This window comes from Phoca vitulina, unplaced genomic scaffold (assembly GCF_004348235.1).
Source record: "Phoca vitulina isolate PV1807 unplaced genomic scaffold, GSC_HSeal_1.0 scaffold37, whole genome shotgun sequence".
Classification (NCBI taxonomy): Eukaryota; Metazoa; Chordata; class Mammalia; order Carnivora; family Phocidae; genus Phoca; species Phoca vitulina.
In genome coordinates, this window is record NW_022589740.1 from 19,935,300 (window position 1) to 19,950,035 (window position 14,736).

At 38.5% G+C, this 14,736-nt stretch overlaps 1 protein-coding gene across 1 annotated transcript; it reads left to right on the forward strand.

The window, feature by feature from the left end:
- The first annotated feature begins 13,731 nt into the window (after window positions 1-13,731).
- On the forward strand, window positions 13,732-14,215 carry LOC116646708 (10 kDa heat shock protein, mitochondrial). Its single transcript, XM_032427606.1, has one exon. It carries the CDS (start codon window positions 13,788-13,790, stop codon window positions 14,094-14,096), a length of 309 nt encoding a protein of 102 aa, XP_032283497.1. The 5' UTR covers window positions 13,732-13,787; the 3' UTR covers window positions 14,097-14,215.
- Window positions 14,216-14,736: the final 521 nt, after the last annotated feature.

Here is a 14,736-nt window from a genome sequence, read left to right on the forward strand (position 1 = left end):
AATATCTGTCTAATGCAGAAAAAGAAGTTCCTAATAAAAACTTTACGGTATAAATTGTACAGGTTATCTTCTCTAATAACAGTGAAATAAAACAAAATTATCAACAAAATTTTAAACAGTAACATAGAATTTTGAAAATTAAAAATTACTGTGATAACTATTTCCGAAGGCAGTTCTGTTCCAAACCCTGAAAAATATTTTCATTTACTTCCAAAATCTACATTATTTCTTCAAAAAAATATTTTTTAATGGCTCCAGCCTCTTTCTCCTAGTATCTGTTGCTGCTCTCAGTCTATTTCACATGATTATTAGCTTAATAATATATGGTTTTGTTTTCTAATTGATTCCTACCTGTAAATGCCTCGAGGACAGAGACAATGCAATAAATTTTTTTATTATCACTACATCTAAACATCTTCCTGAACATAGAAAGTTCCCCAGTAAATGTTTATTTCATCACATAGCTGGGAAAGCCGGTAGACTAGAAATTAAGAGACAAGACTTCTTGACCATCATCAGAAATGTTTAATGATTCTCAGCATGCCACCTTACCTCCCTGGATTTTAATATCCTCCTTCAGTAGATGAGGCAGTATTAAAATATTTCTAAGATTCTTTCCATTTCTAAAATCGTTATGATTTAACCAATAGGGGAAGAAAAGGCATCCCTGGGTACACTAGAAAATTTCCCTCCATGTGCAGTAACACTGGTTTCTTTGAATGTCAAGGTCTCGAACAGATTGTGCATTGTTGGAAAGAGAGTCACCCTCAATTACTCATCAGTGATGGAATTCTTTGTGGTTTACTCTCAATAACCCAGTGTTTCCTTACTACCACCCACCCAGGTCCAGGGGGGGATATACATGTGTCTGAGTATGTGTGTATATTTGCCTCTCTGACGACATTCCAAGACTAATATAAACACCTCCTAAATTACCCATTACTCCATGTCACTTCTCTCTTCCATTAGAAAGAAGTAGCCTATATTTATGTTTGAAGTTCTAACACTCTACCCTTTCCATCAGCCCCTTTCTTTCTTAAAGACTGGTTTCTTCATCTCTCTTATATGTCGCCCACATTTTAGACATATTTCTTTAAATTTAGGTAGTGGCATAAGCATTCTATACTTATCATTTATTATAATATATTATAAACATATTAATACAATTATAATTTCATATAATTAACTATTGTTTAGTATTTAATATAGTTAATATAACATATTCAACAAAATTACATTTAATTAATATTATTGCATGAATGGAAAAAAACTCAAAGAATATATCCCAAGAGACGAACAGTGAGGTGAGATTATGTATGATTTTTATGTTTTTCTCCTTATGCTTCTATTTTTCTACCATTTTATGGATTGTAAACATAGTAATTATGTAGGCACACACCCACACATGCCCCTCAGTTACCCAGAACCAAAATCAAAGAAACTTTCACAGAACTCTATTACTCTGCATTTTACTTTAAGAGAAGATTTCTGGTGATACATGAAAAAGTTCAGATTAATACATACGAATTTACATTAAAAATAAGTAACATGAATGACTTCAAGTTGTTGACATTAACCCTTGAGTTAATAATAACTTTGAACCTGTGAGAGCTCGAAATATGTTCATTTTCAGCACAGTATACTTCTTAAAGCAAGAAAGTAGAATAGTATACTTGAGAAAGATTTTCAATTATCACAAGCAAAATTTTAAAAATCACAGTTAAATGAAAACTCAATTAGTCAGAACATCTTCTCTAAACATCCATTAGTCAGGCAAGTTTCATTTTCCAGGGCCTTGTACAGAAGTTTTTTTTAATATATATAAAAACCCATAAACAGGCTAATCATTCATATTCATAAATACTAAAGTCCATTCCCAGATTAGAACATAATCTAAATTTATATTCTTACCAAGACTTTATGCAATCCTTACACGTCCCTTCCCTCTATTGCTGAACTTAAATGAACCCATCCAATAAAGCCTTTTTTACTGGGTGTGCTTCCATAAAACATTCAACATTTTATCATATAGTAAAGTGAGAATTTATGCTAAATACTTCACTATTTCCCTAAAGATAAATCCAAGTGAATCAAATATTAAATGATACAGCAAAGTGTATTACTATAAAACTCAATTCCTCTAAACATGTTAATAATCTCTAATGTTGCTAAGTAAATGCCTGTGATGTTTTCTTTTTTAATACTTCAGTCTCACTAAGGCCAACCGCCTGATTCTCTCTCATTCCTGTCGGTCCCTCCCAGATACAGAGAGATGCCCCTTCATGATTATGAGATGGGATTCCTTTTCTAGTCAGCATATAAAAGCATCTATTATTCTATCTTAAAAGTTATTGAATGGACCTTTGAAAGTTTGATAGATCAATGATGGACATTCATTAATAAGGCACTATCATAACTTGCTTATTTTAATTCCTAAACTCTTTGATCAAACTCAAGCATCTAAAGGAAATAAAAAAGTTCCCAAGTACATTAAAACATTTTGCTCAGACTTAAAATTCTTGGGGGTTTTTTAGCTCCAATTTATTTCCACTAAGGCTTGGGGGACAGTAAGAGGGTATATTCTTGTGCTGCTATAAGATATTATCATAAATTTAGCCGCTTAAAATAACATTCATTTATTAGCTCACAGTTTGATAGGTCAGAAATCCAGGTGGGTGCAACTGGGTTCTATCCTCAGGATTTCACAAGGTCAAAATTAAGGTGTCACCCAAGATGGGTTCTTATCTGGAGTCTCTGGAAAAATATTTGTTTCCAAGTTCATTAAAACCTTCGGCAGAATTCAACTCCTTGTAGGTATCAGACTGGGTTCCCCTCTCCTAGCTGGCCATCAGCTTGGGCAGTGAGTAAGATGGGGGCACTCTTAGCTCCTCCAGGATGCTGGTATTCACAGAATGTGGACCTTCCATCTTCAAACCAACAAGAGAACACAAACTCTCTGATATTTTCTCTACCTACCAGTTGGAAAAAAAACTCTCTGCCTTTTAAAGCAGTTCTAACGGATTAGATGTGGTCTACCTGGATAATCTCCCTATCTCAAGGTCAAGCGTGCCATATAACACACCATAATCATAGGAATGATTTCTCATTGTAGTCACAGGTTCTGGGAAATAGAATACAGAATCTGGAGGAGCATATTTAGTCAAGGAATTAGAAAAGTTGAGACTAGGAGTATAAGCAGACTCCAGATGTTAGATTCTACGAACCTAGAAGCCAGACCAAATATCTCCAATTGGGGGAAGGGCATTCAGGGGCACAGTCTAATTCAATGTCCATATTAGCATTAGGGAAAGACTGTCAGACATTAAGCACTTTTTGCAAATTTCTATGACCTTGGAGCACTGCTGAGAGCCTCTTCATGTAGATGAGTCATAACACTTTTATTAGATGTTTACTCTTCAAAAGTGCCCCTCTTCCAAAATGGCCCTATTATTTTATACTGTCTGATTTATAAAATATATGCATCTAACTGGACATTTTGTTTACTTCAATTTGTGTGTGGGTTGGGCGAGGATGGTGGTAAAGTCACTCTTTATTTCCTAGAACTTTGTAAAATAACCCTATACTAAACAGCACCATTGCAACCTGCCACAGGGTGAAAAATGGGAATGAATTCTTTGTTCTGAGCACCTCCACTGGATTTTTGCGTTCCCGGTACAGAAAGCCACAAGATCCACTTTGGGGTCTGCTCTCGTGGAAGGTTTTCGTGTGTTTTGCTCCCAAGCAGTTAGATGGTTTTCCTGGTTAACCACTAGGTGTTACAACCTGAACACAATGCCCATGGTTGTGTCGATGGAGAAACAAGATGTGGAGATTGAGTTAGGGCAGGCACAGCAGGTGGGGAGTGCAAGAAAGAGACAGAGACCTGCGGTTTGTTCCTAATAGTTGGGCGTATAGAAAACACTGATCGTTGTGTTCGGAGCCTCCCGTGTTTTACGATGAGAGCTGTGCTGCTTTAGGGCATTCACGATTAAAAAGCTCAGTAGAGCGAGTAAAGATAAGGAAGCATACAAAGATTAATTCTGAAGTTCTTGTTAAAACCAAATGCTTTAGGGGCGCCTGGGGGGCTCAGTCATTAAGCGTCTGCCTTCGGCTCAGGTCATGATCCCAGGGTCCTGGGATTGAGCCCCACATTGGGCTCCCTGCTCAGCAGGAAGCCTGTTTCTCCCTCTCCCACTCCCCGTGCTTGTGTTCCCTCTCTCTCCCTCTCTCTCTGTCAAATAAATAAATAAAATCTTTAAAAAAAAAATGCTTTAATCCTGGAAGAGTGGGGGGAAATCTCCACACTGATTCATCTGAGTTCATCTTCGAAATTACCAAGAGGCTGATGTACATGTGGCAGGGAGGGAGTATGTGTTTAAAATAATTTCTTTTCCTCTGAGTCGGGTTTCAGTACATCTACTTTGCCCGCTGTGTCTGTTGCACATCAACAGACCTTTATGGAACTGGCCGCTGTAACAATTTTGAGATTAACTTGATGAATCAAAAGAACCACACAGGGATAAAACTGTTACAAAAAACAAGTTTTTCGTGACATTCCTATTTTTTTCATGTGACTAGCTGTAAATGGCAAAAATCGGGCAAGAGGCAAGATTGGGCAACAGATGCCTTCCTGAACACATGCTCGGTCAAGACCACTTAATAAGCCTACTTGCACACCATTTTTAAGTAATACACATTCATTGCCAATACTTTATAAATTTATTATGTCATTCAGTCATTACTTCTTTAATTGGGGAATAAGTTCTTAGAGTGCAGGTGATGTCTGTTTTTTATTCACCATTTTACTTTATTTTTTTTTAAAGATTTTATTTATTTATTTGACAGAGACACAGTGATAGAGGGAACATAAGCAGGGGGAGTGGGAGAGGGAGAAGCAGGCTTCCCGCTGAGCAGGGAGCCCAATGTGGGGCTCGATCCCAGGACCCTGGGATCATGACCTGAGCCGAAGGCAGCTGCTTAACCAACTGAGCCACCCAGGTGTCCCTTTTATTCACCATTTGAAACTAAACACTAAATATTTATTATATATTTCTTGATTAACTGAGCTGATTGACTCATGAAGGGAGGGAGGAAGAATGGAGGGAAAGAGGGAGAGAAGGAAGGAACAAGGAAAAAAAAGGAAGGAAGGACAGACTTGGCACATGTTTGGGGATTCAGTATAGGTCACATGGGTAAACTAAGAATGCGAACATTGATTACATGCACAAACATTTTATCACAGGAATCTAATAATGCAGTTCTTTGGTCCACAACACACCAAACTTTGGGGAGCCAACCTCCCAAGAAGATGAGTTACAGAGCTGTGCCTTGTGTTGGAATCTCAGTCCTTAAGTTTGGGAGCAAATTCTGGCAAGATTTGCCTGAAGTAACTACACACAACTATTAAATAGAAAGCCACAGACAGTGGCCACAATAGAATGGTGAAAGGTAAGAGATATTTGGGGCCTTCCTGATTTAAACTATAGTAAACATGACCTGAGAGAAATTATGCTAAAGAAAAAACTTATTTCTTTATGGTGGCTCAAGGCCAGTGATCCCCTAAAACAGAGACTCTGATAAATGGCCTTGTAATATTGACATTTGGCGTTTCATTTGGAGATGCCCAAATGCACAAAGAGCTATATGTTTCGCCTCATGCTAAAAGGGGTCCCTTGAGAGGGATACAGAAATCCAAGTTTGTTCTGTTGCCAGCAAGTCCTAGAAGAGATGGCAACTTAAGAACATGTAGTACCTATAATATACTCACCACTCAGGGCGCCTGGGTGGCGCAGTCGGTTAAGCATCGGGCTCTTGGTCTCAGCTCAAGTCCTGATCTCAGGGTCATGAGATTGAGCCCCATGTCAGGCTCTATGCCTGGCACAGAGTCTGCTTGAGATTCTTTCTCCCTCTCCCTCTGCCCCTCCCACTCATGCTTTCTCTCTCAGATAAATAAATAAGGCTTTAAAATATATATATATATTCCCCACTCAGTTGACATATTGTAGATATCTGCCCCAGATTTAATGTGAAAAAGGAAGAGACTTGAGATAATTATCTGGAAGTTGCTAAAGAGACATCCAGATTACATTAGGTAAGTTCTAGAAGTAATTAAAAGGATTCACATTCTTTCCAGAACTAACTTGAGGCTTTGCCCAGGTCCACAGCAGTAAAGTGGCGCTCAGTATTCTGTCACTCCTCCTTCTTGCACTCACCTATACACACTGCTGCTTTACCCAGACCACTCTCCCCAACTGAGAGAGAAGCAGCTCTAAAGTCTTTTTAAAGATTTTATTTATTTATTTGAGAGAGTGAGCAAGAGAGAGACAGCATGAGCAGGGGAAGGAGCAGAGGGAGAGGGAGAGGGAGACTCCCTGCTGAGCAGGAAGCCCTACTCAAGGCTCCATCCCAGGACCCTGAGATCATGACCTGAGCCAAAGGCAGACACCTAACAGACTGAGCCAACCAGGTGCACCTAAAGTCTTTTTAAAAAAAAATACGCCTGGGTATTTTTCATTCTGGATTGATCCACAAGTGAAAACCTATCTGCCATCATTTGACAAAATTATAATTTTGGAATTCTTCATTGGTCTTCCCTGAGCTGCACACATACCCCATGTTAAACACAATCATTTTTCTGACAGCTGACAATAGTTTGTATATCTTTCAAGCAGTTAAGAATCTCTCTATATATTTTGGATTTTACCCTAATTTTATGCTTCAGGTTCTCTCATTTTGAACCACAATATATTCTCTCAATCTCTTAATGCCTTTATGTTAATTGGGGAGTTTGTGAAATAGATTCACCAAGGAATGTGGTGGTTTTCAAGAATGTCAAGTTACTAAAAGTCTGGCTTTGATTATCCACTAGGAAAAACCAGAAAGGCTGTTGATCATTATTTATGACATTTCATTTGAAAACATGGGAGACGTTCTCTGGCATGAAAGTGAGTCATTTAACATCTATGTTTCTCAGCAGATATTCACTGAGGCAAAGTGTATACCAACTAATGGAAAGGATCTGTCTAGAGATAAGAAACATTAAAATGAAAATTATAAACTTCATTCTGACCTCAAACCACATAATTGAAAGGCTTGCCAACATCATCCCTGTTGAAGCCAATGCACAGAGAGTGTTCAAGTCAGTAATTATGCCTTAGAAATGTTCAACCATCAGCCAGATAAATGAACTACCAAAACCTTAAGCTCAACGCCACTGCAGCTGGAGTCTTCCCTCTAAAGAAGGAATTGCTCTATGAATACACTGCAGACTCTACATCTTTTAATGCCTTTGCCCTTTACTTCTTACATATTAAGACCTCATGTTTAATTAGACATATAGAGCTGAGAGGAAAGCAACTTTTAGTTAAGATTAAATCATACCCAACAAATTTGTTGTTTAATATATTTAACGTTCTGGACCACTAGTGGATGTCATCTTGCTACTAGACCTGCATCATTGGAAAATTAGAGTGGAATGCCTATTGGACTTGATGATTTACATGCATCCCATATTGATTGGCAACTTTCCTGCTGAGGGACCCTAAAGAAATCACTGAACCTCTCTAAGGCTCAATTTAAAAAATATTAAAGAAGGTTTATTGTGTTCCATGGATTCTACTAGGCCCTGGGATAAAAATATGAATAAAAAAATTATCTCCTTCCATGGATAACACAGGTCTAAAGAGGAGACAAAGAAATAAAAAGCAATTAACTTTCTAGTGCATGTAGTAGAGATAGGGACTATCCTTCCAATGAGTTTGTTTTATATAATCATGCTTTGCAAATTACTATACAACATGTATTTGTATGACCCATAATTTATGTAGACACTATCACATCACACATATGCTATGAAATTTTAATGAACTATGATTATATATGTAAAGATGAGTAGACTGGACTTCAGGGAAGTTAAATAACTTGTCCAAGAAGATAGCTTCTAAGAAATTGCAGAAATAGGATTTGAACCTGGATCTGGCAGAGTGCATAGTCTGATCATTGCCAATTTGCTATTGTGCCTCTTATGTGCTTCTAGTAATAATTATGTACTAGTTTTCTCAAGGGAAATGTGCCATGTATCAAGTCCCTACCAAGCCCTTCATTGTGATGGCTATCTCTAGTAGCTAATTCCAACCCTGGTTTCTGTAGCATCTAATTAAGGGAGGAGAGAATGTGGTAAAACAGTTGAAACTATACCAATAAGAGTAATTCCCCTACTCCACCAGAGCAGAGCTTAGTTTTTGGCCAATTAAAACAGTTTAGCCTAGAGTCACTAAAAATACCGTAATCTAGGGATGTAAAGTTTGGAAGTCACTCTGGTCACACCCCCTTCCTTCATCCTCTGGGGTCAGAGGAGATTTGGACTATCATAGCAATAGTGTTTGTGATTTTTTATTTATGTCATAGTTTACTCATGAATGTTTGGGATGTGTTTTTTAGCTAACCAAGAAGCTCTTTTATATATGTATATACCACCCAAAGACAAAAGCAACCAGACCAGGAATTCAGACCATGACAAAAAGGATCCCAAAACTCAGTTTCAGAAAAAAATGTCACTTGCCAAAGCTGGAAAGATCAGAGGTAATGAGAGCTTAAGAAACAAGAAATGCTATGTGAAATCCAGAATTATCTGGTTAAAATCTCCTTAAACCAAATAATGTTCTTGTTCTCAACAAATAAGAGGAGGGGAACCACTTCTGAGTGGGTGGCAGAGAAGCATGGTCTTAATAGTAGAGAAAAGAAATTGCTCTTGCTGAAGAATGAATCACTGATCAGAGGGAAATAACAAAAGATATGGGTAAGAAGTAATTTTTATTTATTTGCTCATTCAACAAATTTTTTAAAGAAATTTCCATATTCTAGGCTCCATGGTGGATATGAAATTTAAAGACCTAATTTAGTGGAGGGCAGCGGGGGGTTGGGGGGAGAGAGCTTTGGGGTTGGTGTGTGATGCACATGAGCCCAGGGCACCATCAGAACACATCTGAAATACAGTGCTATGGAGACTGGACGTAGAAGGAAAGACTTCCCTGCAGAGGTTTCAGCTATTCTAAGCCTTGGAGAACGTGAATGAGAGAATGAAGAATGGAGAATGGGAGTTACTCCAACAAAGAAAGAGAGGAAGGACATGGAATCAAAGATGCTGAAGGCATTTCAGGATTTCCATGAGCAGTTCAATTAAAAACCAAATGTGAGATTGCAGGCCAGTAGTCCCTAGCCTGTGACATTTAAGGAGCGGTCTACAGTATTGTCACATCGAGGTAAAAGATGTGTGTTTCTCCTGCTCAAATTGACTCTCATTTGGTAGGAGTAGCTTCTGAAAAAATGGATATTGTAAAGGAGTAGGACCACCACTGACTTCAGACTTGCATGGATTTGGATTTAAATCATTGCTCTGTAACTCCTGCCTGTGTAGGCTAATAGTTTGGCTTCTTTGAATCTTAACTGAGTCTTTGGCAGTTTCCTCACAGATATATTGTGAGGATTAAATGATGTAATATGATTAAGTGAATATAATGCCTAAACAGATTCAGTCCCTAATAAATGTAACAAATATTATAATTATTATTAACGCATATCAACGAATATTAAACTTGGAATTTGGAGACATTTAATGTGTGACATTAAATAAGTGGCTTAACCACTCTGAAACTCAGATTGCTCATTTATTAAAAAAGGAAACATTTTTCCAGAGTTGGAAGATTGTTTTAGGAATTGTATGTGGTAACATCTAAGAAAGTACCCAGCACAGTACCTAGCACTAATAACTTTTACTTAAATCTGAGTCTGAAATATCCACATTTAGAAACACAATATTTGTACAAAAATGTGCTTTGATAAATAATAATAGCAAATAATAAGAGTTTCCCTATGTTGGGTGCCTTTTAGGCATTTTACATATACTTTCTCATTTAATTCTAAAAATCACCATTTTATTTTCTTGAGAAGTACAGCTACTCACTCAATGTCTCACAGCACTTTTTTGACCACCCAAAGACAACCGAATTTTCAAGGGCTCTTTGTTAAACTATGGTAAAAGGATCTAAAGTTTAGTCACAAAAGCAGAAAGGAGTCAGGGTATGAAACCAAGACCAGAGAAACATCATCATCCCTCAACCAGCACTGAGGACCATCATGCCTTTGAGGAAACAGGAATGATCTACCTCTTAGAACCCACACCGTAGTTCAGGTGTTCAAGAACCATTTGTTTCCATTTATTTGAGTGTTGAATAAATGAAATAAATAAACAGATGCAGTAGGCATTTTCTGCTCCCTTTGCTTACTCTGTCTCCCTGTCTGTAGACATGCTGTCCAAATGGGGCTTGCCTGGGGAGCCAGGCCCTAAAGGAGGGTCAACCCATGAAGCAGCCTTTCAGGGCTCAGGCAGACCAGTCTGCCTCTCCACCCCAAAAAGGACCATAGGGCTGAGATCCTTAGCTGTGGGCACTGCCACGGGAGGCCAGTGCCACCTGGGTCTGCCTCTCCGGGTGCTTACTTAGGGATGAGGGCCCAGAACAAACCCGTCCATGAGAGGGGTGGGGAGCAAGTTTGAACAAGTGTTCCCTGAAGTGAAGCTGGGGGGTGCTGGTGGGGAGCGTGGGGGAGCATGGGAGAGCTCTTCCAGAGAACTTGGCCTGAGAAGGGTGGGTGGCAGTGTCCCAGGAGGTCAGCTTCTTTAGAGAAGGGTCTCACTCCAGACCACATTAGTCCTTTCTCTGAGCCTGTTTCCTCGCCTTTCACTGAGGTTAAAGCCATCCCCACCCAACCCGTGTTCACAGCAGGCAGAGGGGCTTTCTGGCACACAGATGTCACCCTGTCCTTTCCCCCAATGGCTCCTCACTAGAGTCCAGCACTCAGTGGACACCTGGGTTTACCTGCTGGTGCCCCAGTCCCAGTGCACCCCCAGGCATGGTCCCCCTAACTACCTGGCTCCTGCTTTGCTAGGGCCACCACAGGACACTGGGGCTAGGAAATCAACCTATGCCCTTCCCCAAAGCCTCAGGCAGACATGAGCCTGGGAGGGTCCTAGACATACGCATCCCTGGGGCTGCAGCCGTGGGTCACACAGCAGTAAGGACTCCACTTTGTGGGAGATGGGGGGAGACTTGCTTAAAAAAAGAAAAAAAAAAAAAAAAGAACTCCCAACCCTTAGATGAGAAAGGTTGTTTCTTCCTTGATGGATCTTTCAAAGAAATGTTTATTTTTATACCCCCAGTAAAAGTAATTTACATCTTCTAAGAATTCACTACATCATACCCAGCTCTTTTTAAAACCTAGGAAGGGGAAAGATAACTAAAGCAGATTGTCCTCAAGATACAGATCTTTCTACACCCCAACTTACATTGAAGGGACATATCTAGCACATTGCAAGTGGTCAATACATTCTTTTCAAATGAAATAAGTAATCATGTTCCAGTTATTACAATAGATTGGGAGAATAGGTAGGTAAGGCTTGACTTGGAAACAGGTATGTGGGAAGGAGTTGAAAATAAGAAAAAGTAGACTTTGAGATCACAAGATGGCTAAGATTCCTAAATAACATCATTTTCTACACGTATATTCAGTGATAAAAGGGCAGGCTGGAAGGGACATTTGTAAGGAGCCATACCTTCCCATGCTTTAATTTGAATGTGTAACAGGAAATCTAGACATTTTCTACAGAAAACACTATGAGGGAATAATCAGAAATGTTAAAATCAATAAAGCCTAAACTGTCTCCAAGAAAATAAAACTCACTTTAAATGAGATTACATGGTGCAACATGATACACACACGTGAACACACACACAACACACACAACACAATACATAAACACACACCCCACTGACACAGTAATAAAAACCAGTCATCTGGTCCTAAATTAAAGAATTAGTACAAGAAATTGAATATAATTAGCCTTCCTTGTATATACCTGTTTTATTATATTTTCATGGCAAAATTTTGTAAGAAAATTGACAACAGATTAAATACTGAAAAGTCTATCTGTCCTGATTAAAGTTTGCCCTCTAGTGAAAGGCCGGGCCCCTGTTTGCAGAAACTGTCTTTATATACATCCTTATATTCTTTAAGTTCCGAATGTAGTCAGACTCAGTATACACTGAATTTTGGTTTCAGTGCACTAAGTTACCAGTTTATAAATCTATAATATTCTTACTCTAAACTGTGTGTGTATAATTACCAAACTTTTTCTTTAACAAAAGTAGGTCATGCGACTATCTCATGATACTGGCCTCTAATCATTCACCCAAAGATCCATTTTCTCTGCCTCCCTCTTAGCAAAGTAAGTACTGAAAGAACAAATAATCATCCTCTTTTTGATGTCATATCTATGGCAGCAGAAAACTATTTTTGTTCTGTCTTGATATATCAGCATTCACAATAATCTTCTCGGTTGACTATGGCTTTATTTTTATATAAAGCTTAAAAAGAAAGAAACATTAAACAGTAGTATAACATAGTTGTCATTTTTACAGCCTTACTCCCAACGCTTAGATGAGAAAGGTTACTTCTCCTTGATGGATCCTTCAATGAAATATTTATCTTTATACCCTCACGACTTTACCGTGTGCGGCTATGGACGTTACCAGAATATCACATATTTAAACCCTGAGTTTCTTCACAGCGTCAGTGAGAGAGAGAGATAAAAGACCACCACCAGCAAAAAAAGCCCCTTATTTGAAAAGAACCAATAAGTAATTTTAAAAAATAGTAAGAGAAAAAAACTTTAAATTATAAGAGGCAAATGGATTTATATTTGAAAATGGTACATTTAAAGTATTCTCTACAAAAATCTTGCTTTAAAAACAATGTTTCATCAATTTTTCTTGACATCCATAATAATGACAAAATATTCTTACACATTTTCATATGTATTATTTTCTAAATGGTATAATAAAAGCTGTCAGTTACCCCCTTTGCATACTAACAGAAAAGTTCAATCCTTTGTTCTGTGTGTGACTACATTTGCACATTATAGAACTATGAAATATTTACAAAGGGAAGGTTAAATCAATACAGCTCTAAAATTTGTACTTCAGTCTTCAGGGATTTATATCATCTTGATTTAATGAAGTACGAGGAGTGAGAATGTTGACACACAGAAAAAAATATTTCGGTTTCTCCTTTATTGTACATACAGAAAGTATTGAAGTAGGATTTGTTGATACCTAAGCAGTAACTAATTATTACACATTTTATGCCTCCACCATCATTTGAGAAATCTCATGGTGCAAAGCAGACACCAACTATCAAAAAGAGAAAAAATATAAAGAAATACTGATTGTCAAAAATCTTTCAAAATATTTTATATTTAAAAATACTATTTAACGGCCAGCTCCGCCCCTCCCTACCCGAGCAGTGCCAGGCCAGCGGGCTCAGCCCCCTCCGGGCCGGCTTAGGCTAGTTCCCGGGCTGCACTCGGTTCCAGAACTTTCCGGGAAGCGCCGCGCTCTCTGTGGGTCAAGGTTCAAAACGCGTCATTTCCGGAAGACGGGTGAAGAGCTAGGACTTTCACCTCGGCGGGCGGCCTAGAAAAGCCTAGAAAGAACTCCTCTTTTCTTCCGCCTCTGCGTACTCGCGTCAGTGGCCGACGCACAGACCTCGGGACGAATCGCAGGGCGCGCTAGTGCGGCCACCCACTTTTGCGGGGAGGAGCGGGGGGCGGGAGCGAGCGCGCCTGCGCGCTGGGCGGTCTTTTCCCACGTTCACGTGGCCCGAGGGTCGTACTGCGGGTCTTCTTGTAGAGGCGGCAGCTCCAGAGCAGAGTACGAACTGCGGCGGTCGGCGTCATGGCAGGGCAGGCATTTAGAAAGTTTCTTCCTCTTTTTGACCGAGTTTTAGTTGAAAGGAGCGCAGCTGAAACTGTAACCAAAGGAGGTATTATGCTTCCAGAAAAATCTCAAGGAAAAGTGTTGCAAGCAACAGTAGTAGCTGTTGGATCGGGTTCTAAAGGAAAGGGTGGAGAGATTCAACCAGTTAGTGTGAAAGTTGGAGATAAAGTTCTTCTCCCAGAATATGGAGGCACCAAAGTAGTTCTAGATGACAAGGATTATTTCTTATTTAGAGATGGTGACATTCTCGGAAAGTATGTGGACTGAAATCATTATTAAAATGGCATGAAGTGAAGCTGCCCATTCCAGTGAAGTTGTGAAATCTTTCATCATGTAAATAATTTTCATGTCTCTCTTTTATAATAAACTAATGGTATCCAAAAAAAAAAAAAAAATACTATTTAACTCTTAGCGTACCAAGATTAGTCCAGATATATAAAAAATAAAGTATATAGTTATTTATAACAATGCATATTATGTACTTTTGATATATGTTTGCTTTTCATATGTTGATTTATGCTTATATATCTCAGTAGTACATATTAGAGCTAAAGATATAAATTCCCCTATAACAGTATAAGACTATGCTCCGTAAACAGAACAGAAACCTCTCCTGTTATTTATGAAAAATAGCCAATCTTACATTTTGTTCCAATAAGAGCTTTAATGAGGATGTGCAAAGATCGGAAGAGAGAAGCAAAGAGCTTTGAGAATGTACTTTTTTAAAATAAACAAATGAAACACATTTAGGATAATAACCATTTATAAAATAGCATAGGATATGTCAAGATGAAAATCTAGGTGAAATGCAACTTGCTTCTTTTATAGAAGTGATTAATTTATTTCAAGTTCACATTATCACATATTATGTATTTTCTATTCCAGCTAGAAACTAGAAGACTTTTTT

Excerpts from the sequence above, each read along its gene's own strand:
- LOC116646708 (XM_032427606.1), top strand. The coding sequence starts at position 13,788 with ATGGCAGGGCAGGCATTTAGAAAGTTTCTTCCTCTTTTTGACCGAGTT.